The sequence below is a fragment of the Cheilinus undulatus genome, linkage group 5, assembly GCF_018320785.1.
Source record: "Cheilinus undulatus linkage group 5, ASM1832078v1, whole genome shotgun sequence".
Lineage (NCBI taxonomy): Eukaryota > Metazoa > Chordata > Actinopteri > Labriformes > Labridae > Cheilinus > Cheilinus undulatus.
Genome location: NC_054869.1, coordinates 9,709,709 through 9,736,134, shown reverse-complemented (window position 1 = coordinate 9,736,134; position 26,426 = coordinate 9,709,709). Strand labels below are relative to the sequence as shown.

Genomic DNA, 26,426 nt, shown 5'->3' with positions numbered 1-26,426 from the left:
TGCTGCTCAGTGAGGACAACAACGATACATGCTTTCACATCCAAGTCTCCAAAACTCTCCAGTAACACCAGAAAAAGTTGCTAGATTTGTTGCTAGTTGCTTTTTTGAAAAAGAGTTGCCAGAGGGCTCTGAAAACTCGCTAAATAGTTGGCAACACTGAGTGAGGGAGAGCTGCTGCTGCTGCACTCTGTGTCTGAGGGGGAGGGGACAGGCACTCGGGCTGAGTCCGGGCTGACAGGAGCAGAGACAATCACCACGGAGAAAAAAAGGTTAATGTATCAGCTACATTTTGGCCGATGTTGATTAATCTGTGAAACGCTATCATCAGCCCGATTAATCGGCCTGCCAATAAATCGGTCGGGCTCTAATGGATATATTTCAAATTCATCAGGGAAACATCCCATAAAGAGCATTTGGGAAGGGCAAAATTCTCGGAAGGTGATTGTATGAATGTTTTTTCACGTTCATTACAGACCAACCAGATAGACTAGACAAAGTGAGGAAGTAGACCTACATAGCTCCAGTACTAGACTGACATATTCAGGCCAGAACTTACACAGTTTATGAACGTCGGAGCTAGTCATTGGATACAACCCATGCCGAAACCGGTCAGAAGATGCAAAAACAACCTCTCTACCAAGAGAAGCTTTAAAGGTGGCTCTTTGCTCTTGTTGTAATGACGAAATCTGGTCCACTTCTGATGAAACTGCCACTGTACTCTAGCCACATCCAAGCTAAAGGCTACACCAGCAGCAGCCATCTCTATCGACTTCCATTGCAACCAAACCCTGCCTACAGCTACTGCCTCGATCCCCTCAAATGGCACTGATTGGCCAGACACATTTTCAGACCTGGCACAACGTTCAGATTGGAGTTTCGCAAGATAGATTTGCCAGATAGCAGAAATGGAATCTGGCTAATCCATCTGCTTTGCAAGGTTACTGTCATATCTCCCAAAAAGCCTAAAAAATATACCTTTAAAAACAATTATTGTGATGTACTTGCAATTTACATGAATTAAGTTTGCATAAATAACAATGTCATGATGTAACATGTGCTGTATCAATTCAAATCCCCCTCTATTTATAGCTAAGCTGACTTAGGATATATCCCTACATCTGTACTGATTAGCTTTTACAACACTGCCTCATGCACATTCGCTGCTTAACATTTAACCAATAAGCCTCACTTTTATGCAGATATTGGTTTGGAGCAGCAAAGTATCAACTTTGATGATAAACTTATCGGTCATTCCCTTACATACCTGCTTTTCCTGTCCACATGGGATATTTCTCCTGAATAAACGTACACCCACTGATTAATATCATATTTCTATGAAAACAAATATTACCCAAAAACAACTGCATTATCCAAATTATCCTTACAAATCATGTTAAAATTTCATTTACCTCTGCCTAATAGTTATTTTACCAACGTGACCTAAAACACATCATAGTTTTACCCTAGGTCACCACGTTTAATTGGCTAAGTAGCTTTTGTCTTGCCAGTTCCAGTTTGTATTATTCTTTCAAACTAACTGGACTTTCATAATGTTATGGCTGCTTTGAGGGGAGAAGCATGACCGAGCCACAGCAGAAGAAAAACAAAAAGGAGGAAAAAAGGAGACAGAAATTTCAGGCAGTTGAAGGTAACCTTGCAAAGTCCATTGACTTGCCTGATTCCATGTCTGTCATCAAGTGGATCTGTCTTGCAAAGCTTTTCGCTGAATCGCTTGTTCCCTGTCAGAGAATAACCGGCCTGATCGGTGTCATTCAATGAGAATGAGGCAGTGGCTGCTTGTGGAGTTTAGCTGTACTGCAAGCCAGTTAACTGTGGTGATGAATGGGGAGAGCATGGATGAAGCTATTGCAGCAGTTTAGTCAGAACTGGACTACATTATTGTTTCAAAAGTAGAGCAAAGCTTTTCTTGGTGGAAAAGAGGTTTTTTATCTCCTCCTGACCGGCTAAGGGAAAAGTTTAATTTACCAACTGAGTCCACTGAAAGTGAGTAACAAGAGTAATGCCTTCCTGATGAGCTTGCATGAGCCATTTCATGTGTTAAGTTGCTCTGATTGACCTATTTATTTTAAGGAATTGTCTTGGCCAAGCACCATGTATGGGATGCTGCCGAGATAGATAGCAAAATATCTCATGTCATGGATTTGTGAAAAAGTCTATTTTGCATGCCAGACTCGGTCAGGTATATCGGTTTAATCTGAGTCACAATGTAGCTGTGTTTCATACTGAGGATTTAACTGTAAACAGCAACATGCACCAGTGAGTTGATTTAAATGGTCTGGCTTGACTTGAGATACAGCGATACTCTACAGAACTCACAAGACTCAATAGCAGCATGTGGGTTTTGAAAAATGTGGAACCAGGCCCTTCTTTGAACCCTAACTGCTATAAAATGAAACAGTCAGATATCCACAGGATCTCTGGAAGTAAAAAGACACCTAAAATAAAACATTTTTCCACTTCTGTGCCACAACATCAGCACAAATAATGCTGCAGACTAAGCTTCTATTGTTGCACACTTTTTACAGATTACTTTCACCAACACTTGCCCGTTAACACAACATTTGTGCTTTCACACAGAGACCCCTGGGGTTAAAACTGGAGTGCACTTAGAAAACATTAAGATGCTTAAGACTCAATCTGACCCTAAATAACTCTGCATATGTTATGCAGAACTCAAAAATAACCCACAGGCTCTTTGCATGGGTACACATGTAGACGTCACATTCCTGCCAACTTGCCCTACATGCATTTTTCATCCAAACAGACAAAAGCAGCATCAAGCACCTGCCTGAGCATCAGTCCACAAACTCAGACGTCTCCTGCAGGAAAAAACAGCAGACAAATCCGCTTAATAATCTACATTTCCAGGGTTGGGAATAGCTGCAGGGCACAAACAGCCCAGAGCCTACCGGGAGGGGAAATAGAATTACTCTGAACGCTACAAAGCACTAAAAATATGAACGACTGGTCTGTCTATCTTGTGTGTTGGAAAATAAAATCACTCGGTTCCTTCCACGTCACCCGTTTTTCCCTCTGCAGAAAACAGAGCTCTGTGTGGTTTTGTAGGGAAGGCAAGAACTCAGAAAACTCTTAAAGCGCATGGACTAAGAAAAGGAGTCTATATTTAAAAGCCATATTTAATTGTAGAAAAACATGGTCAGTTTTAGCCACACAAGCTGAGGCTGTAAGCTGAGCTTTCATTGTGACTGGCCGCTATCAGTGAGGCCAGAGCAGCGGTGATGGAAACCTAAAGCTGGAGAAGGAGACAGAGAAAGGGGGAAGAAAGGGAGAAAAACAGCAAGACAGGATCAGGGAGAGTGTAGATAATGAATGAAGGAGAGGAAAAAAGAGATTTAGCAAGGGGAGGGTTGGATAATGAGTGAGAGAGGAGAAACGAAAGGAAGCCTCCCTCCATTCTGTCCTCCTTGTCTTGTGGTGCAGGGTTATTTTTAGCTCAGATGGGGAGCAACACAGTGCTGTAAAGGCAATCATTTCTGCTGCGGCACAGTCATCGCTCACTACGACATCTCTGTCACAGCGAAGAGAGACTACACACAATACACACGACGCACATTCATGCACTCATTCATGTATGTACAACACAATTCAACAGGGACAAGTATCACTAACTACACCTCTGCAGTGAAGCTGTCAGCACCTGATAACATATATGGATTTTCATTCTTTAGGGCTGCAGCCGCACAGATCTTCACAGCATGATCTCCATCTACAATTCATCGACAGCTGCCAAATCTTAGCATGGAATCTATGTTCCTTCCCCAAACTGTAAAGTGGCCTAAAAAGTAACCTCCTTTAATGCCATGGTGTGACTCTACAAAGGCCAAGTTCCCTGCGTTAAAGTGGTTCTCATCTGTCACACAAGTGCTGTGAAAACAAAAGCCCCCTTCTCAGATGACAAAGCATGAATACCGGCATAGGTGTATAAGGTCAAAGCAATCATGTTCGGGATTAGTCAAGAGCTTGAAAGGACATATATGTGCACTATGCACTTTAACTGTATTCCCTTGTTGACATTTACCAGGTCTAGGAGAAGAAACCCAATCATGGCGCCTTAATCAATAACTCCTCTTAAAGGGATTAAAGCATGTTTTATTACACAATGCAGCTAAGCACTTTCTCTTCTGGGATCAATCTTTATATGCCAGCTGCTGTTCATTGGATAATCACTTCATTTTTGCTTCACTTCCTATTTCTGCTAGTAATATTCAGTGTGTCTCACTAATCAGGATTATCTGTTTAGATTCACTAAATGGACAAAAGTATTCAGGCGTCTGCAGGGACTGCATCAACACTGTGTACATGCATGTACTTTTATATGGAATTGGACTCCCTTTTGCAGCTATAATAGCCTCCACTCTTCTTGGAAAGCCTTCCATTATTTGGGAGTGTTTATGCTCTGATTTGTGCCCATTCATTCTGTAGAGTATTTCTAGTTGTGGCACTGATGTTAGCAGAAAGGCTTGGTTTGCAATCTCCGCTCAAGTTCATCTCAAATGTCCTTGATGGAGTTGAGCAGACTGTGGACTGGGCAGGCCAGTCAACTTCTTCCACACTGAACTCATCAAACCATGTCTTTACAGTCCTTGCTTGGGTACAGTCATGCTGAAATAGAAAAGAGCCTTTTCCAAACTGTTGCCACAAACTTGGAAGCATAGCATTGTCTAAATTGTCTTGGTATGCTGAGGCATAAAGATTGGCCTTCACTGGAGACAAGGGGCCTAGCCCAAACCCTGAAAAACAGATTACTACCATTATCCCTCCTCCACCAAACTTCACAATTGGCACAATGGCAGGTAACACTGTCCCAGCATCCGCCTAACCCAGACTAACCCATCTGACTGCTAAACAGGGAATTGATGCATCATTTCACAGAATTTCCTCTACTCCACCGTCCAGTGTCGGTGTGCTTTGCACCACTCCATCTGACGCTTGGCATTGTTAATGTATAGATTGCAAATCACTTCTCAATTTAAGGGTCATTCTATTTTTCTAGTTATTTTTCTTGTGATGAATCAATTATTGCTGAATGATTGCATTAGACCACATCTTATTGTATTGTATTTTATCAAATAGTTTTGTGATCTATGATACTGTATCATAAGGTACTGTATATTGTGACCTATCATGATATAGTGTATCTTATCATATAGCACTGTATCTGATCAAATGTAACTGTATTGTAATGCATTAAATCAAACCTTATATCATACTGGCTCATATCGTATTATATCATATGGTATGGTATCTAATGATATAACATGATAAGTCATATCATATCACTTCAAATCATACCACAGGGTGTCACAAGGTATTGCACTATATCCGTACTATATCAAATCAAAAAGAATCATAACATGATCAAACAAATAACAAATGTGGATTTTTTTTTTCCAAATCAAATCATATGGCAATGTATCATATCATATGATATTAGAGAGTTTTGTAGCCTCTTGTATCTGATAGTATTACATTGAACTGTATTGTTTCTTATTGTATCATCAAGTATGGTTTGGTGCTGCAATTCCCAACCCCTGTCTATAACTGTGACACTTCAATTTTACTGAAGAAAATTCTTCTTGTACCAGCTAATAAACTAATTAACACTTATAACTTCTCTTACAGATTGCAACAAGAGGAAAAAAATATATAAGACACAATTTCCCCAAACTGTGTTTTCACTTCAGTTACATTATTACAGCTCTGAAGACATACTTAATATCCTCTCACTACAACAGAGAGTTGCACTACTCAATGCTAATTCAGCATGCACTGTGTCTTTCCACGCAAGACGCCTGAGGCTAGAACATATCAAATAATGTAAAGTGGTTTAGCATGAGAATAGAGCATACTGTGCTGCTGCTAACCACAGTGATGTGTCTTAAACACACAGAAAAACTTCCTAATTTAGTCTGACTCAGCCCTACATCTCTGTGCACAGCATTGGATTAGGGCAGCCAGCTCACTATATCCCTGGATGGAATATACAAGCAGGGAGAGGTATGCAGCAAGGTATTGGAAAGGACGGCACACTAAAATTCTATCATATCAGCTTAAAAGGCTTCAAAGTAGCACTTTAAACTTCCTGTGTGAGAGAGAGAGAGTTGAGACTAATTTGGCGTACAGAAATGGGAAGAATACATTTAGTGATGAGGACAGCCAACAGGCTCACAAATGCAGGTGGTTTTTTTGCATGGCATTAGAACCATCTGCCAATAGAAGATCAGTTGCTGTTGATGTTTTACTTTCATACACATGTACAGCAGCAGAGCGGCCACTTACAATACACAGCCAATGGGTTGAATTCAGTTGTGTTATATCTTGTGCAGTCTGTGACAGTGGCAGCTACACGCCCATAAAGTAATGCATGTCTCTGCATTTTATACTGCTTTATTAATTGTATTAGTTTATAGGACACAGTCCAGTCTTTTAAATCTTTAACACTAAGCATAAGAAAATAACTAGAATAATTCTCTGATATTGATGACAGTATTGGTGTCATGGATGATCTCCTGTGTTTTTTTAATTTAGAGTTTAGATATTTATTTTTTATTGGAGAAGTGGATCTGTATCTCTTACTGCAGGCTGGCTGGGGAGGGCAGGAGCACTGGGCACCAGTCTTCTGATAATCAAGATCTGCACTTTATCACCTCATGTTGAGCCTTCAGATGCCAGAGTATTCCTTCAGCTTCATGAGTGGTAACCTGGCTCTCTTAATGTTTGACTGAGTGTGCTTTTGTTTGTTAACTTTTTAGTGACTTTTTGACTTTGCTAATACATTTCTGTCTTCTTCTCTTGCAGTGTCTCCTACTTTCTGCGACCAGCCAGCCAACTCACCTTCATTTTGCACCATTAACCCCTATTAAATAAACTCATTTTACCCCTTCTACCCTCAACCTTGACTTCTGCTCTCCTTCTGAGTCCTAGTAAGCTATTGAATATTAAAAAAAAAAAAAAGAATTTAAATTTACACATATGAAATGGAAATGACAAAAAAATCTTCTGTATAAAAGAAGCACAGGATATGAATTTGTCACAATTAGAAATGATTATGACAATAACCAGCCTCAGGGAAAAAAAAGACTGCAAACACCATTTCTGCTGCATGAATTAAGCACCTTTAATTATGATGACAATTTGTAAGTTTCACCTGATACCTCACAGAGCACACATAATTTGATCCAATTATTAAACCTAGTATTACTTTAATAACCCTGTGCCATGCTTTAATGTAGCCCTATTGTGTTTAGACGTTTGTGTTTAAAATGACATATATTAGCACAAGAAAGTCAAAGACAAATCCTGCCTTGTTTTAATTTGGACAATAAGTATTTTCTTTTCAACTTTATGCCTTTCACTCGTCTCCTTACTTTAATGTATTCTTTTGATGTTGTGTTCAGGGAGCAAAGTGGCTTAGCAAGCAGCCAAAAGGAAATCATCTGCCATGGTTGTTCACTGTAAAATTTGTTTAATTAGATATACTTTTTATACCTTTTTGTATAAAGGGTTGGCTTCTCATATACCACTGAGATCAGTCCATCCATCCATCCATCAATCCATCTTTGTCTGCCTATTCAGGGCCAGGTCCCAGTGGCAGTGGACTGCGCAAGTTAACCCAGACATCCCTCTGTCTGGCAACACTTTCCAACTCCATTTAGGGCTGGACGTGCCTGAAATATTTATCCAAGGGAGGCACCAGAGAGGTATCCTGATCAGATGCCCAAACCACCTCAACTGGCTCCTTTCGGTGCAAAAGAGCAGCAGCTCTACTTTAGTTCCTCCCAGAAGTCTCAAATCCTTACCCTATCTCTAAGGCTGAACCCAGCCACCCCCCTGAGAACACTCATTTTAGCTGCTTGTATCTGTGATCTTATGCTTTAGGAAATTACCCAGAGTGCATGACTACAGGTGAGGGTTAGGAGGTAGAACTACCTGCAAATCGAAAGCTTTGCCTTTTGGCTCAGCTCCCTCTTCACCACAAAAGACCAGCATTACACCCGCAATACTGCCAATGCTGCACCAATCCACCTGTTGATCTCATGCGCCTTTATCCTTGCTCTTGAACAAGACCCCAAGATACTTGAACTCCTTCACCTGAGATAGACACTCAATTCTCACCTGGAGGGAGCAATCCACCATCTTCCGGCAGAAAATCTAACATTTAAAATGCTAAAACATAGCCAAAGAAGGAAGCTAGTGCAGCACATCTATCATCCACAGCACACAACTTGACATGACTGAAAATTCACCCTCATTCATGCCTCAACCAGCTGCTTTGCTGCTCAAAATATGTTGCCAATGCCACTTTGGAACAGCTTTTCTCCTTCAGAAGGTCCAAATTCAGCATCTAAAGAAAACAGTGGTATGCTGTTGAGTAAATAAACCTTTAGGAGTTCTAGTTTGGCAGAAAAGACTCCTCAGTTAAAGTCAACAAGTGACTGGTGGAGGACAACTAGACAATTTGCTCTGGAGCTGTAGTTCTGTGCTGATCGTTTAGACATTTTTTTCTCTGGCTAACCCCCTGAGACAGATATCAGGTGGTTATAAGGCTCATGGTAAGGTCCGTCCAGTAGTTAATGGGACTGATTTTTACCTAAATCAGGTCAAAAATACAGTTCAATGTATAGTTGATTATGCCATTTTATTAGTCATGATCTCTTTTGTTCATACATAGCCTAATAATGAAACATTCATCTTACCAGTGATGAGCTCTCTGACTTCCATATCATTGGTCTTCCTCAGCAGGCGGATGAGTGCTGGGATGCCGTCACAGTTCTTGATGGCCACCTTGTTGTCATTATCTTTGCCATAGGAGATGTTGCGCAGGGCCCCACAGGCCTTGCGGTGGACTTCAGATTTAGGATGGTCCAGGAGCCCCACCAAAACAGGAATCCCTTTTAGCTGACGCACGTCCTTCTTGATCTTGTCGTTCTCGTAGCACAGGTGCTGCAGGTAGGCGGCTGCGTTGGATTTGACTGGATCGATTGGATGTCCGAGCATAGCGATGACCTCGGGGAGGTCTGGGTCACGCCAGCGAGGGTCCTTGCGGATGCTGTCGATGGAAGGTGAGCGCCGGCCTCCCATGCGGTCCAGGCTGGCCATGCTGCCCCTCTCCGGCTGAGCGAGCGGCGCTGAATACATGCCGTGGATGTACGGGTGGCGCTCATCGATCAGCTCGGCCTCGATGGGGTCGTCCGCGTACCCTCTGTAAGACGACAAAAGAGAGGACGGTAAGGACAAAGGAGATGGACGAGGTAAATGGAGGGTGACTGAGAGAGATTTGTCTGAAAGAAGAATTAGGCAGCCGGGGGAAAGACTTTGAGAGAAGCCAAGTGAGGTGAGAGCGGCTGACTAATGAGGGGAAAACAGAGGACAGGGTGAGAGAGAGGTGAAAGATGTGGGCGATGGAGAGGAAAAAGGAAGGTTTGAGGGACGACACGATGATATGTGGCTTGGATCTCTTATTAACAGGCCTGTCAGAGCGGCCGTGGTGGCAATCCCCTGCAATAAGAGTGATATGGTAAGCAACACTACTTATTATTCGTCCCTGTCAGGTGGTGGCAACAAACATGTCAGACTTCAACAAACATAAAGTCTTAGAGAGAGTGATTGAGAGACAAGGAAAGACTGCACAAAGAGAAAGCAGACAGTTCACAAAGAAACTGAAACAAAGGCAACACCAAAGGAAAAGCTTTGAAGAAAAGTCTTGTGAAGTTTTTTTTAGGAAGTCACCACATACAGTGGAGAAAGAATTTGATGTCTTCTCCCTGCGGGAAGAGAGGAAAGAGCTGTGCTGTCCCCCTAGGGAGGATTACGAGCCCCTGTGATGCCCCCAGGGCTCCCTTTTCTCACAGCGCTCGAATCCAGCATGCAGTTACTAAAATGTTAATGGGCTTCTCTGCTAGCATTAGCCTCATTAGCATTGCTACCAGGGATTTCAGCAGTGTACTCATTTTCAGTGATGGAAGTCAGTGTTAGGGGAGAGAGGGGGGCGTTTTGAGGAGATTCGTGGAGGGTTTCCCTTCAATGAATCTCTATTACCCCAGCCTCTCACAGTCTATGATCTTCACTCTGTTCTCTCCAGTTCTTTCCTCCAAAGGCAGCCTCATCAATTCTCCACCAGAACATGGCTGAGAATATTGGTACTGAATCCAAAAGACAGATCATTTGTTGCTGGAGTGCAGGCAACTTATTCTACTTAGCATATGAGCAATTTTTCACTAAGATAGCCCACTCCAGCTGTGGATTCAGAGTCAGATTTAAACTGAGAGAGAAGATGCACCAAGTATTTTTTGAAACTTAACTTGTTCCTCTCAAATATGTACCACTGAGTTGGTTTAAAGGATGTGAGAGTGTGGGGTAGTAGTATTTATGACATGGGAAGAGGAATTTAATTAGGGTTGTGTACTTATGCACAGCCTTTATCATCCCCCCACCTACCCCACAGTTTGGGACTTGTTTATCCTTGTTACATAATCCAGCTGGCCTCCCCTCACCATCTTTGATGTATAGCGGTTAGTGGTGCAATAAAATGGTGGCCAACGCCGGCGGTTGGTGGGGAGCTCCAAACCAAGCTTTAATTTTAATGAGTTTTATGTTAATTATGTGTTTTTACAGTTCTTCCCAGGCATGCTGGGAAAAGGGGGGGCTCTGCATGCCATCTCGCCTCAGCTCTGGTGTATTCCTCTGTTGGTTTGTTTTTGTACACCCGCTTCGCTGCAGCAGATCTGCTTTTATTGCACGACTTTGTGCATCTCACAGCCAGGGAAATCGATACGAGATGAAGTGGGAGAAAAACTCCTGCTTGAGCAATGTAACAAGATGCTAAATCCCCTATTCAGTTAGATGGAGAGGAGATTAATAGAGATGGAGTCTAGTCTCTGTGTCCAAATGCTGCAAGGCAACAGTGCTACCCCCGATCAGAGAACCACAGCGCTGAGCAGCTCTTGCAAGATTTGTAGGACAAGCTTAAAGTGTCATTTTAGTAATCATATCTTTAACACATATTTAACCAGGAGTATTTCCATTGACATATAAAAACTCTGTTGCAAGGGAACCCTGGCAGTGACAGCAGCACAGGAAGTTTCACACATATGGCAAACAATAACAAATAAAGGTTACATCAGCAGAAGTCAGCAGTATAGGATGCATTATTGGTCATGGTCACATGTTAAGAACAGCAGAGCCTCATTCACCAGCCAGTGTCAGGAAGAAATTTGGTCTGAAACCAGGAAAGATCCTGGCATTCACCAAAGCTGTCTTAACTGGGAAATTGTTCTGAGTCAGGGATTCCAAACTTTACTGCCCATGACCCCCAAATTAACAGCACCAAAGAGTGGGGACCCCACCATCCCTGTACCCTGAAGGTGGTTAAAGCATAGGATGTTGCGCAAAACACCTTGTAAAAAACATTATATTTTACTGACTTTTGTACACGCAACTAATATTTAGGCACAGTTCTTACTTGATAACTTAAATTTCAAGTAATTTTAAGGATATATTTCTGCATATTTGAACTATTTTAGAATCATCAGGGTTTTTTTTGGAAGGCACCGCTTGACCCCCACTTTGGGAACCACTGTTCTAAGCAGGGTTGTCCCGATCCTGATCGCATGTATCGGATCGGAGATGATACAAACATTTTAAATTGATCGGAGAATGACAATTTGATCCGATCAGCCCAGCCGATCATTTACATCTGGATGGGCACCTTTTGCATTTGAACCGGTACGGCACTGAATCCCGGTACCTGTGAACCAATACCAGTACATAACGGTACCCATTTTACGTTCTTTGAGTGTGAATAATATGCAATAATAAATGTTATATAACCTCAAAACTTCTGAATTTTCTGAAAACCTAAACTACTATAACTACCCAGTGTTTTTTCTTTATATTGCACAAAAGAAAACCCAGCCCACTACCTCCTATTCCTCTAATTTGTCTTCTTGGAGAAATGTGCATTGGGGTCGATGGAGGGAGAATAAGTTTAAAACAAATGAACAATAGTGTATGGATTTAAAATAACTAAATGGACAAATCACTGTGTTTAAAGCAAGGATTCGCTACGAGAGAGTGAGAGGGAGGGAGGCGAACAAGCAGGAAACAGCAGGAGCCAATCAGCCATGCTTGCTTTGTTGATTCAGTTAGCTGCTACCGACATCATTACTCACGTGCGTGCAATGCTGCGTTCGTGTCTGGCATGGAAAATCGACTACTCTTCCACTCTCTTGCAGTCACAAGGATGCGTTTAGGTACTGAAACATGGTACCGTTTGATTTTACGTGAATCGGTACTCTGTAGTACCGATGGAATTCGGTCGGTGCCCATAAAAGTGCTGAATTTGGTACCCATCCCTATTTACATCAGCTGTTGTAGATGGAGCACAATTAATGACAGGCCATAAACGCACCAGTAGCCGTAGCAACACTAGCATTCCTGTGTTTAAAATGTCAGCGGTGTGGAAAAACTTCAAACATAAGAGTGAAAACAGTCCAATAGCCACTTGCAGCATTTGTAAGATGACTGTTTCACAAAGTGGTAGCAGCAGAGCAGCGTTTAACTCTACAGACTAAACATGCAGCAGAATACGGCGACTTCACTAAAGCAACAAGCAGCTTCAACAAAGCAATGCACTCTGAACTTTAAGAGGAAAGACAGGTACCCTCAAGAGAGCAATAAGGCAAAAAAGATAACAGAAAAAGTGGTTGAATTCATCGCTTTGGACAACCAGTTTTTGTCGTTATCTTGAGCTTTTGGACCCCCACTATGCTCTGGCGTCTCAACATTACATTACTGACACCGCCTTACCAGAGAAGTACAACAAAGTACGTGACAGCATACTAGAGAATTTAAAAAGCAACTTCACTGAGCAAATAAGTTTTAGGCTGGACCAACATGCCTACGTCAGCCAAAGTCATTTTCTTTCTTCATCATCATTTTTTACAAATTAAAGTGTGGATGGATGGATGGGTGGATGGATGGGAGGGTGGGTGGATGGAAGGAGGATTTATTTAAATCATTTCATCATAAATTGAAAGGGAAAACAATCAAACATATGGATTCTTGAGAACTGTACTTGTCAAACTTCACATCTTCATCACAGTATTAAGGAATAATGTGCATCACCTTGTTTCCCTCACGTGGCTCAAGCCTCAGATAAAAGTCAATTTAAAGTCCTAAATAATATACTTAATAAAATAATCAACTTATGACAATCCAATTGTTAATTGCCTATATCTAAGCCTATAAAAGCTCTCTGCATCTGTCTTAACCAACTTCATGTATTTGTTAAGCCATAATCTACACCATCAAAAGAAGAGATATGGCAATACCATTTCTATTACAATATTGTTCAGCCCTAGCATAAAAAAACCTTCCTACTACCAAGGACATTCATCCAATTTAAGGAAGAAAAAACAAGAACACTCAAGCAACTCAAGTTCTTAAGATGCATGACCTGAAAAGATTCTCAAAGAACTTACAAAAACATTTTTTACAAGATTTTTGTTATTCATTGGAAGAACACAGGTGCAAATTTATTTTCATAGCTTTATGAATCTACCATAGACTTTTCTTAGGATCTTTGCTCTTAGTGCAAATATAAGACAAAACCTCATGAAAATATGAATAAGGCCAAGCTGTTAGGTGGAATCTCTTTAAAAATATGTTTTATTTTAAGATAAAGAAAAACACTGCCTCGAATACAGCCAAATTTAATTAGAGTGACTGTGAAATCTGTCTATAAAGAGGTTTTCCAGCGTGTGGAGCGTGTTAAAGAGCCACAAACCTCTATAGGCAGTGAGTAACCACAGTATGGGAGGAGGGGCCGATCAAAAGCCAGATTACCCCACGTCATTTTGCAGCTCTGAGGTTTGGAGAAAACACTAACCCGTCTGAGAGACTGCATGACAAAATGCAAATTTATGAGAAGTGTGCACATGCTTGTGATCAGAACACATAATCCACACTAGGAGAGCATCATCCAGCTTTCAATTGCTTTAGGATATTAGATGTGACATAGCAAAACAACCCCCCGTACAGAAAGGGCAGTACACAATCTCGGCATGTTCATCCTCGCATCTCTCTCTCTGACTTTCTCTCTCATTATCTGTTGTGTTTTTTCCTCCTAGCACACACTTCAACACACAGATGAGATGTACAGTTGTTCACATCGTGGCTCATTTAGATTTGGGCTGATGTGGCGGGGGCTTTTGGTGAAACAGGCGTCACAGCGCTGAGTGATGGGAATGTCAGGATTTGCATTTAAATTGGCGCCATTGTGTGTACAGGGAGGGGTTTATTCATAGGATGTGAAAGGGCTCTCCGCTGTGAGACGCGACGCTCTAAGCATGATTACAGCAGATCACTCTCCTCATGTTAATGGAGCTGCTAATATCCGCGCCATTTCTGTGTTTCCATGCACTCATCTTTGAATTAGTGTGCTTTTTTTTGTTAAACAAAGAATAGAGGATAAACAGATACAGCAGAGATGGGATGTATGACTGTCCCTAAACTTTGATGGAGCGCTCATCTATTTATCTGGACTCTGTCACATCCTCTCCCTTCTCCCTTTTCTTCATTTTCCGTCAATTACTTTCATCATCCTTCAACAGCAGCTGTTCCTGACCCTGCTCTCCAACAGGCCCATAAAAGGAGAAAGACTGAGAGTATTAGACACTCACAAGAAGATGTTTGCATCTCATATGCACACATAACAGCTCTGTGGTGTTTATGGGCTTTTCTCTGCTGAGCAGATTGCTTGTTCTGAATTATGGGCAATAATTGTTTTATGATGCACAAGAGTCTTTGCGGGACGGGGAAGAAAGAAGGGGAGGAAATCAGCAAAGGCGGAGAGTTTATGTCCCACCACTTCAATTTCTCTGACTGTTTAGACGCTGCCTGTTTCCATTCAATTAAAGGAGAGTGACATTGCTTGGAAGTTCCTTCTTCAATTTAGGAAATGCTTCTGAGAAACCTCAAACAAGACAGAGAGGAAGTTTGATATTAAACAGGATATTTAACTCTCACTGACTGCATGCACATGGACTTGAGTGTCCTGGTTTCTCTGGTTCTTTAAGTACCCCTGTTTCTCTTTGTGCATGTAAACATTAAAGAACCATGATACAACCTTATCCCGGTTTTGACAAACCTGGCTCTGCAACTCCAATAGAAACAGGACATTGTGGCACGCCTACCTCGCATCCCATTTTCTGACAGCTGCAAATTAACTGCACAAGTGCAACTTTGATTGGACTCTTCATGTCATGACACATTGAAACATTTCAGATGTGTGGCAGAGGGAGGGCTGGTCTGTTCTGCCCAGAGAGTGTGACAATCAGACTGCTGCGTCTGCAGCAGAGCCGCCTGTCAAAGTTGATGGCAGTGTTGTGCTTACATGCGCTCATATTTAGGTGAATGTTGAACTGAACATTTTAATTTTTAAGCCTTGACTGAAACATGAGCATAGTTTATTGTGAAGAAAGAAAATGAACACTCATTCTACAAGTCATGAGGAGTTCAGAGCTTGTTGTGCCTGAAGTTGCATTAACGGCATTTATGAAGCATCCTGCTATGTCTATCAATGAGTCCAGTAAAATTTAGTTTAGGTTCCTCCCATATTTCTCATGCTGTCATGTGTTTTGCACTCTAACATAAGCCCAGATTGGTGGAGGACTTCAGTGATGGTTGTCCTTCTGGATCTTTGTCCCATCTCTACACAGGATCTCTGGACCTCAGTCAGAGTGACCCTCAGCTTCTTGGTCATCTCTCTTACTACGGTCCAACGCCCCTGATTGCTCAGTTTGGCCAGGTGTTGAGCTCTTGGAAGAGTCCTGGTTGTGCCAAACTTCTTCCATTTGAGAATTTTGGAGGCCACTGTGCTCTTGGGATCCTTCTATGGAGCAGCACTTTTTTTGTAGCCGTCCCCAGATCTGTGCCTTGTAACAATCCGGTCTCTGAGCTCTGCAGGCAGTTCCTTTGACCACTGATGCATCATCAGCTGTGAGGCCTTCTAAAGAGAGGTGTGTGTCTTTCCAAATCACGTCCAATCAATTTCATTTACCACAGTTGGACTCCATACAAGGTGTAGAAACATCTAAGCAGCGATCAAAATGCCTGTGGCAAACCTGAGCCGAATTTTGAGTGTTTTTGAAAAGGGTTGGAATACTTATGTACTTTAATGTGATATTTTACTTTTTTCTAAAATTCTGTCATAATGGGGTACTTAGTGTAGGTAAATGAAAATAGAAATGAGCTTTTTCAACTGTATCATCAGGCTGTGACATAACAAAATTGAAAAGAGGGAAAGGGAGACTGAATACTTCCTGAATGCCCTGTAGATATGATAGCGCTACTTGTGTTGTTTTCAAAATACAACACAAAGCTTGATCTTTGTCCAGGCCTGTTATGAGCTACGCTTCGTTTTCACAAAAGCTTTTATTGTGAAGTTGTTCTAGAATAATTATTTAGTGACTAAAGTCACTTTTGTTATCTCCTAGCTCTTCAATGGAGACTCTGCTAACTCTCTTAACAATAAAAAATAATTTTTGCCAAATATTTTCAAAACATCAAGTTATCTCGGTCTAAGCATTTCAAATCTTCCTCTCAATTCTCACAATCCTCTCAGTCACTTTTCTGCAGCAGTTTTTTACACCTGTACATTAAGTGAGAACACGATTTTAATGTAAAAAGACTGTTTTCAGTTGCCATTTAACAACTCTAATAACTTCTGAACAGTTAAAGGAAACAGCCAGAATAATTAAGACAATAATATGTCAGTTCTACTGATGTGAAGTAATTGAAATCTGTGATAACTGAGTTTTGATGAGGCTCATTTTAAACAAAAATGTACACAGCACTGGCTGACAGTCAGCCTGTAGCGCCTGATCTTTTCCTGATGCAGGAATGACATGGAAACCATATCTGCAATATGATGTTTGCATAGTGTTAACCCTGAAGTAATCATGCTGGTCTCATTTTTCTTAGATTTCACAATCACGTGCTGTAAAATAAACATCACAGACGCCTGCGTGTATAAGACGCAGTAATCAGGAACTGGGATGCTGGTATTTCTCATGCAAACAGGGATATGAATAACCAGGTTTCCCTGTGAGCATCTAAACATGCTATCCTGAATATGATCAAAGTGGGATAAAGCTCATAACAAGGACACTGATAGGGGGCCTGCTGGTGTCAGATCACTACCACTGGGACTTCAGACACCTCTGCATTACAATGAAATATCCCTTCTCAATTAAGGAATGGATGTGCATGCGTTTAAGTGAGTATGCATGTGTGTATCTGTGTATGTGTGTGTGGGGGGGTGACCCTCGGGTGCAGGTGGGCAGGTGCAGCGGAACGAAGTCGCCCAAGGAGAGATGAGCCATTAGAGATCGGCTTAAAGACACCCTCTTCTCCTGGCAGAGTTCAAAAGCAGCTATTAATCACACTGGCATTAGAACGCACACACAAAAAACACACATTTCACACGCTGTTACACTTAATCCGGAAAGAAACAAGAGAGAGAGGCGAGATACACGTTCATTATCTGAGAAACCTGAGCAGCAAAAACGAAGAGAGATTATCTTCCATTTATTTGGAAGCTGCAAGTTTAAAAGTGCTTAAAAAGAGGAAAATCAAACTGATGGAAAAGGTCTGTTAGGATGATCAGAGTCAAAACACAAGATAACGCAAACATGCAAAGCCAGGGACACATTTGTTAAAAGGTGATCATTTATTATAAGCTTCAATTTTTATTGACTTTAAATGTGACATCAAATAATTTTCCAATTTAGGTTTGGGTTAAGGTTAGGGTTATGTATTACGATTAAAGCAGGGCTATCAGCATTAATCGTGATTGGGGTAAGATCCATGATTAGAGCATTAATTCTTTTCATCAAAATGTAATACATGCTTTATTCTCCCTTTAAGCTCAATATCAGCTACAAACGAATTTGACAATATCAGCCTATCAGACATTTTCAAAATCATACATCACTAATTGCTAGTGACGTAGAAACCTTAATCATGTAAAAATTCTTAGATTTCAAATATTCTGGTTAAAACAACAACCTGTTATCTATTATTTACACAAGCCTCTTGAAGGCTGTGTGTGTAAACCTAAACAGTGACCAAAATTTGTGATTTGTAGATTATTTCTTTGTTGTTCAGTGTGCTTCTTGGCAATAATCTTACGCTGTTGGAAAGCCTGTTTATTTCCCTTTTAATGGGTACCACATTTGTAAGGAACATACATTTGGGGGATGAGCAGCAGAGCTGACGATGTGGGTTGTGCTCATGAAAAAATTAGCTAAACCTTCCCTGCCTATGCCACACAGCGTATTCTGCTGTTCCTATCTTCTCTTGTTTTGACACCCTTAGAAGCCTGTTTCCTCACCCTTTTAGCACTTAGGAACCATAGGCTGTCTTCTACACATTTGGAGTCAAAGTCTTATGAAAAATATGGCTGACTGCTCTCTGCCCAGACAATCCAGAACAGACCACATGCAACCAGTCTCTGGTCTCATGGCTGCCAGGAGGCCTGCCATGACTGCCCTTCACCGTCAGGCCCATTTGGCTGGTGTCAGCAACACGTGCACTAGAACCTGAATATGTGGAGGAACATTATGCTCAGTGATGAGTCCAGATTCTGCCTATGGCAGCTGGATTGTACAGTCAAAGTGTGTAGAAGACATGGAGTATGCTACGCTGATTGCTGCACTAATACAGTAACATCTTTTGGTGGAGGCAGTGTGATGGTGTGGGGCGACATCTCCCTCACTGGAAAAACGAGGCCTGTTATCATTGGAGGTAATCTCAATGAATTGAGTTATCGAGATGAGATTCTGCAACCAGTGGCAATCTCCTATCTCCACACTCTGGGACTGAACTATCTTCCAAGATGACAATGCTAGTCCCAAAAAAGCAGGGTTTATCAGAAACTACCTCTAAGATTTGGGAGTGGAGAAGATGGAATGGCTTGCCAGCAGTCCTAACTTCAACCCCATTGAACACTTGCGGGACCAGCTTGGGCGTGCTGTTTGTGCCAAAGGGACCAACACAACCACAATGGCTGACCAGTGACAAATGCTGGTTGAAGAACGGGATGCCATCCCACAGCAGTGTGTGACCAGGCTGTGTGACCAGAATGAGGAGGAGATGCCAGACTGTTGTGGCTGTGTATGGTTCTTCCACACGCTACTGAGGCTCCTGTTTGTTAAATGAATTAATTGTTACATTGCTTAATTGTCTTGTTTCCTCAGACTTCAATCATCCAATCCACCAAAGCTGTTCGGCATTGGCACATTTTTTGTGGGCACAACTCACATACTCAGCTCTGCTGCTCATCCCACAAATGCATGCTCCTTACAAATGTGGCACCATTTAAAAGGGAACTAAACAGGCTTTCTAATGGTATATGATTTATTGCCAAGATGTATTGTTACAAAAAAGAAATAATCTATCAAACACTAATTTTCTTACTTTTTGTGCTAAGTTCAGTTAATGTTTGTCATAATGGGTAGAGCAGCTGGGGATTTTGCAGGTTCTACCAGATGCCCAATCCAATCTAATCAAAGTTGATTTATAATTACATCCTTATCTGTGTTAAAGCCACTGAATTCATAATTTTTTAACCACAAATTCACCAATGCTGCTCTTTAATCCATCAAATACTCTTAAGCAAGAGAAAAAATTCATTATAGCTTTTTTCCACGCAAAAGATAAAATAATACATCATTTTTCTGTGACAAAATAAATTCTTGGTGCTGATGCAGGAAGCAGTTTTAATCCTGAACATCTTCATTTTCATCTGAGAATTACTGAAAAGGATAATATGTAATTAAACCACTTTAATTCCCAGGTTCATTTCATCACTCTGGAGTTGCCGCTGCGTTCTTAGATGAATACTAATTCACTGTGAGTACATACGGGGCCACAGTCTGTGTGATAGCTGATAGTCGCTGCTACTCGAGGGAAAATACTCTATAGTTTACTTCTATATGTTAAGTGATCTGAAGTGAGTGAGGGGGAAAATACTTAGTATCTTATTTCAGCTGTAATTAGCCTTGCATTAGTCAGTTAAAAGTTAACAGAGAGTGTTTGTGCATTCACATTAGCAGCTGTCGGTATGTTGTGTTGATGTGTCTGTGCGTCTGAAGGGTGTATGTAGCTAGTGGGGCTGTGTTGTGACACATGTAAGGCAGGCTACAAATTGCCTGTCACAGCAAGAGCCTCTCACAAGGCGGATGGAGGAGTGACTCATTTTCTGAAGACTTTTATTGAGTGTTTGTGTGAGAGAGACAGAGTTATAGTGTGTGTGAAAGTGACAGACTGAAGTCGGGATGTGTGAGAAACAGTCTGATTAGGCATCTGTTTTTTCATGCCTCATGCACATCGATGCAATTCTGCTGGCTGTAAATGTATTAATATGGAAAGGTCAAATAACAAGATCGGTCGCCTGCAAACTTTGAGCATTATATTTCAGTGCAAGTACAAACTAGAGATGTACAAACTGGTTAGAAACTTATAATTTCTGGAGAATTTTCATTAAAAACATGTGAGTAGAGGATCAGCACTGATGCTTCTGGTCATTGATCACCAAAACCGATCACATATGATTAAAGAGCCTAGTGTCTGCTGACCACATTTATATTCATAAAGACATTAGAAATAGCATCCTGAGTTCTGATCACTGCATCATTTCTGTCAGGACATCTTTGTCTGCCTAAGGCAGGGTGAGAAGCAGCAAAAACCCAGAGAGCCCAGAGTACAGCAGGCATCAATGACAACAGAATAACACTGATTAAGTCAGAAGCAGAATGAAGGAGGGGCTGGGGTGGGGGAGGGATGCAAGAGCAGCTTGCACAGAGAGTGGCAGAGAGTACCCAGGCAAGAACAATTTAAATATGGCAGCACAAGAGCAATTAGCCAATAGCATGCTGGGCGTCAGCTGATGAGGGCTTAAGTAAGTGCTTTACCTGCCTGGACTAATGCTTTATGCTTGATTTTTGTGCAGGCATCCATGATATTTGCTTTTACAACACATACCCTGGTATTTTTTTTAAAATGGGACTAATGTAAATTATTTTGGTCTTGACACCATTAAATATTAACATTACGATGGCGATTTAGTGTTCACCTTGTTCCAACAGAGTTCCAATTCTTATGAATATGGGGCAACTTAATGATCATTCATCACTAAGAAAGTTTAGCTAAGACCTGAAGAAAGAGCTGAGCAATCATGCAAATGAACTCATTCACTGAGTAACCGTGCAGGAAATAACTTAATGTGGAAAGATGGGTAGCAGAACCAGGTTCTCAACACCAGGATACTCGCATATCCCAGTTTCTGAAAACCTACACATGCAAAAAAACAGACACCTGGACACGCAAAAAGCCTGTCAGAAAACCGGGATGCTAAAGACCATGTATACACAGTCAAATGACTAACGTTTCAAGCAGAACATTTTAACGTTTGAACAGTTTCAGCTGGTTGAATTTTGGGAAGGAGAAAGCAAGCCAAAAAACTGGGCAGGAGAAAAGGAAGATCGATATCAGGACCAGCATCAACAGTTCTTGTTCACAGATGTTGGTATCAGAATTGGTTGCAAACTCTGGTTGTAGTATTCCAGTAGAAACACATAAAGACTGAGATGCTCATTCTTGCCCCTTAGCTACTTCAGTTTTATTCCTTTCAGTCTGGTTTTGCTGAAGCGTTTTTCTCCTGTATTAGAAGGAAAGTGAAGAAAACTCAAAAATATCCCTCTGCTACAGATCACCAGCCACAAAAAAAAACGGCCTTACAACCAAGTCGACTCTAAACCCCTGCTTCAATTTACTTTAGGGTGGACATTCTTCCCAGCCCCTCTTTTGGGCAGCAATAAAATGATTGGAACCTATTAGGAGACAAGAGTCCATTTTAGGTTCTTATTGTTGGAAGCTAAAAGGCTTCTTTTCAGCTCACTGGAGCCACGGGTTACTCTCCTCCTCTCAACACAGGTTGCACAAAAAAGGGAAGGCTTTGAGAGATAACTGTCAAAAAGCCTCCCATCTTCTGCATCCTCCCTTCCCTCCCTCTTCACGTCTCAAATCATTCCCACCTCTTTACCTCTGACAGTAACACTCTTTCACTACCCATTTGAAGGAAAATGGCAATCAAAGCCTCGTTTTTTTACTTGCTTTTTCTCTCAAACAAGTTACTCTAGCAGAAGAGACATCTGTTTACTTGTGCACAGTGTAATGTAGTCTCTTTTTATGACTGGAACAAGACAGGAATTCTTTATTCCCTCTCATCTTAACAGGCCTGATCTCCTTTTCATGTCAAGGCAAAGTCTGCACTCATGCATATGTACAAGAGCTCACTGTCCAATATAAAAAGAATTATATGTCTTCTGCATGAACTGGAACACCTTCACAACTCCTGCAAGCTCCAGTAGGATGAGTCTTAACACAGTATGTCAGCTTTTAAAGTATTAACTACAGGGTTTGATGTTGAATAATAACTTCTTTGCAGATTTAACATGCAAGGTAGAAGTGCAAACCTCTACTACCTCCCATCATTGCGTCTTTTCTCACCTGACTCGCGGCCCATCACGAAGAGGTTCCCGGTGGGTGCGACCGCGGTTGGCCCCCTGCAGGGTGCGACGATTGGCAGTTGAGTAATCCGGCTCCAGCTCATATGGCTCCTCCTCTTCAGGTCCCAAGCTGCGGCGATCATCCTCCAGGCCATACGGCTCAGGTTGGAAGCGTTCAGGCTGTGAGCGGTTCAGATCCACAGTGCTGCTACCCATAGGCACCTGGGGCTGGGCCACATGGCCATAGTCGTCCTTACGTATTGGGAGTGTGTAGCTGTTCTCTGGCCGGTAGCTGTTGGGCATGTAGGGGTAGCGTGGCGGCCGGAAGTTGACGCCACGTGACAGGCTGCCGTAGTTGTCTGACAAATCTGCGTAGCCATCGTGGAGGCCATAGTGGCGAACATACTGGCTTTCAGGTGCCTCACCGTAGGAATCGTTGTACGAGTTGTTGTAGCTGCGTGTCAGGGTGGAGGTCGCTTGGGGAGTGATGAAGTTACCTCCGTTCTTCATGTAGCGTCGGTCGATGGAGTCAGTGTAGCTGCCAAGAGGGGAAGTGCCATCAGGAAGGGGCAAACCATCAGGACCAATGGGAACCTGGCGAACTGTCCGTGTGGTCACAGTCTTCACCATCTTAGTCACCTGTAAGAAGCACAGATACACCTATCAGGCAGCCTGTCATGACAACAGTATGAATCTAAACTAATCACTGATTGGATCCCAATAATATAGTCTTGTTGCATTTTAGACGAATACACACAAAAAGACATGCCATCTGCCATATTCTTTGAATGAGATTAGAACACTGCGTTAGGAGGCCACACAGTGAAGAGTCAGGCAAATCAACAGGGTAAGTTTTATTCTTGGAGTTGGGACTGTAACAGATTAAAGTAACACCAAATGTCAACCTTTTGGGTTAGTGTTGCTGGATTAGTGAAGTCCTCTAGTGTGGCAAAAATCTTTAAATTCCAGCATGATATTTATGAAAATCAAACACGATCAAGGCAGCACTGTCGCCTTCTGTGTAGAGTTTGCGTGTTCTCCCCTTGCATATGTGGGTTCTCTCCAAGTACTCCGGCTTCCTCCCACCACCAAGCACATGCTTATCAGGTTAACTGTTGACTAGATAGGCCGTAGGTGTGGTTGTGAGCGTGCCTGGTTGTTCATCTCTATACTGTACAATGTCATTGGTTATGTGCAGGCAACGTAATTGTGCAACTTAGGTTCAGATTCAGGTTCAGGTAACTTAGAAAGTTTGCAAGCATTTGCCTAGTGATTAAAGAAAGGTAAATCAAGGTGCCTTGGACTAGAGTTTTTGTTGCCTTGGTGCTGTGATTGTCTGGCAAGCAGTCCAGGTTGCACCCTGACTTTCACCAAATGACTGCTAGTCAAGGCTCCAGCCACCCACAGCCTTAAAAGGGATAGTGTGGAAAATGGGTGACTAGTTAGACTAGTTGGTTAAAGCAGTTTGATTTTGCAGTAATCTGATGTGAAATTATTTGCCTGGGACAATGCTTCCAGAAGCGTGGGCCAGGACCCACTGGGTGGCCCCAGAGGTTTTCTAGGTGGGCCATGAAAGGTCATTTACAAAAACTGAAAATCAAAGACATTTTGACAAACTTTAAACCTCATTCTAAACAATCATAAAACACTTGATTAAATATTATTATTTTAGGACTTAGAAGTAACAAAACACAGCCAGAAGTTTTAACTCATGACACCTTTTTATCATTTATTTTTTGTTATGTATACAGCCAGTGTCATGGTTTAACTGGTATTGGATTGGCTGGTGATACATTGTTAAGCATTCAACTATGCCTCACTTCATACACATTAATGCTAGTTGGGAAGAGTTTTCTGTGACACAAAGTACATTTTTAGAGATGAATAATAGAAAAGAAAATTGTGCAGAAAATACGCAGATCTCTGATTAAAATAAATGACAGTAGACTCTATTCAGTCTTTGGATGACTAGTGTAATATTTGATGGTTTCACTGAGTAAATAACATTATTTCTGTGCTCAGTTAGGGGTGTTATTTAATCTGAATTTATATACAGCCATATGTGTAATAGGTTAGCATTGTTTAGTACCAATACTATTTCATTATTATTGTTACTTTTTAGTATTTTTTGGAACATTTTTCATGCCATGGGGGGTCCAGCCTGTTTGGTTGGCATGTATGTGTGTTTGTATAATAATGAAAAACTGGGTAATATGTGCATTGTTATGGAAACATGTGATGCTGATAACCCAATAAAGATATTTTAAATAATTAAATAAAACAAATGACAGTGGCTCATTAGATGTACTTTCCATGACCCACAAACACCTCACCAGTTATGTTAATGTATCTGAAAGCCAAGCATTTGCAATTAAATTCCCTGTTTATGAAACGAAAATATGATAAATAAAAGGTAAAAACTGAAGTCTTGTTGGGTTTTTTTTGTTTGTTTTTTTGTGGACCCCTGCTGATATTTTCATGTTTCATATTTGGTCACAGGATACTGAAGTCTGGAAAATGCTGGCCTAGGAACATCCCTAAAATGTACCCAGGTGATCCAGGTTTTAGTCCACCTGTGACTCCTTTCCCACAAGTCATTCCACACTCTCTCTCATACTTATTTCCATCTCTATCCACTGAGCTCCTTGATAAATAAAAAGCTCCCAAATAAGTGGCAAAAAATCTGGTATCGTGACAACCCTGGTGTGTATTGTTTGCAGTACAGTTATCCATTTAGAAAAAAGTGACTCATACACAGGGACTGTTTTCTCAGACTGACTCTCCTGGAATGTGCCTCTTAAATTGCTCCACTGCACCTTGAATCCTTTTTGTCCCTGAGGGCTCATGGTAGCAGCCCACTGTAGCTGGAGGACTTTGACAAGCACACTTGCATGTATCTATCACTCACGCTCTCTTCCTCCTGAAGCTGAATAACTCCACTTCCTCTTCTGCCTCTGAGGACGTCTGTGTGTACAGTTACAGACAGCTGCCCCCCTTCCTCACTGGGCTCTTCATCCATACAGGAACCAATTTGCTGCCCAGTGAATTCTGCTGTGGCCGATAATTGGCTATTTTGTCCGCGGCCATAAATTCATCTTCAAAATTAATGAGGTTGATGAAAATTAATCGTCAGCTGCAGGGGTGCGGGTCTGATGCAATTTGTGTTGTGCCTGACAAGGTGTTGCGGAGAGGTTTGTTCTCATTTGATGAGAATTTCTTTGGGAATGGGGAAAGAACAACACAATGCTAATTTCTGCATCTGATGGGTTTAATTTTCAGCACCAGCCCTCTTAATTGTAATATGCTTTCTTCATTTTTCCATCAATGCGATAATTGAGGTTTTAATCAGCAGCTGGAGAAGGCATGTAACCATGTCAGGAAACCACAGCGAAGCATTTAACCTACAGAGAAGGGTGCAGAGAGCACAAACAACATCATGGCTGCTCAACATGGCACCCTCATTAACGTGGTTAAAACAAATAGAAATCTTCTCTGGCCTTGTTTCTTGATTACGCCCTGGCTGTGCACTTCACAACAAAGCCTATTTCAGGAGCACACCAGGGTTTATTTCCATGTTCTGAGTAATTAGGGAGTTATTTACATTTGTTTCTGCTGCCAGATCTACTTACCTCTGTATGGTCAAAGATACAGAGCTCATTTGATGATTCACATTAAAGAAAGCATATGTATGACCTTGGAATAGCAAGGTCAGATCAATCCTGGTTCACAGCCGAGACAGAGCATCACCAAGGCTGCTCTGGTGTTTATATCGCTTGAGGATAATACAAGAGGCCAAGGCTGAATATCACACCC

The 26,426-nt window shown here is 41.6% G+C and overlaps 1 protein-coding gene across 5 annotated transcripts in view; it reads right to left on the bottom strand.

Annotated features, from left to right (window-relative positions):
• The window catches only part of arvcfb (ARVCF delta catenin family member b), a 271,707-nt gene that overhangs the window by 113,622 nt on the left and 131,659 nt on the right, over window positions 1-26,426 (bottom strand). For all 5 annotated transcript variants that reach the window (XM_041787920.1, XM_041787916.1, XM_041787918.1 and 2 more), the window contains 2 exons: window positions 22,615-23,252; window positions 8,739-9,244 (listed from right to left, as the gene is read on the bottom strand). In XM_041787920.1, coding sequence (XP_041643854.1) covers window positions 8,739-9,244; window positions 22,615-23,252 — 1,144 coding nt within the window. The remainder of the gene's footprint in view (window positions 1-8,738; window positions 9,245-22,614; window positions 23,253-26,426) is intronic.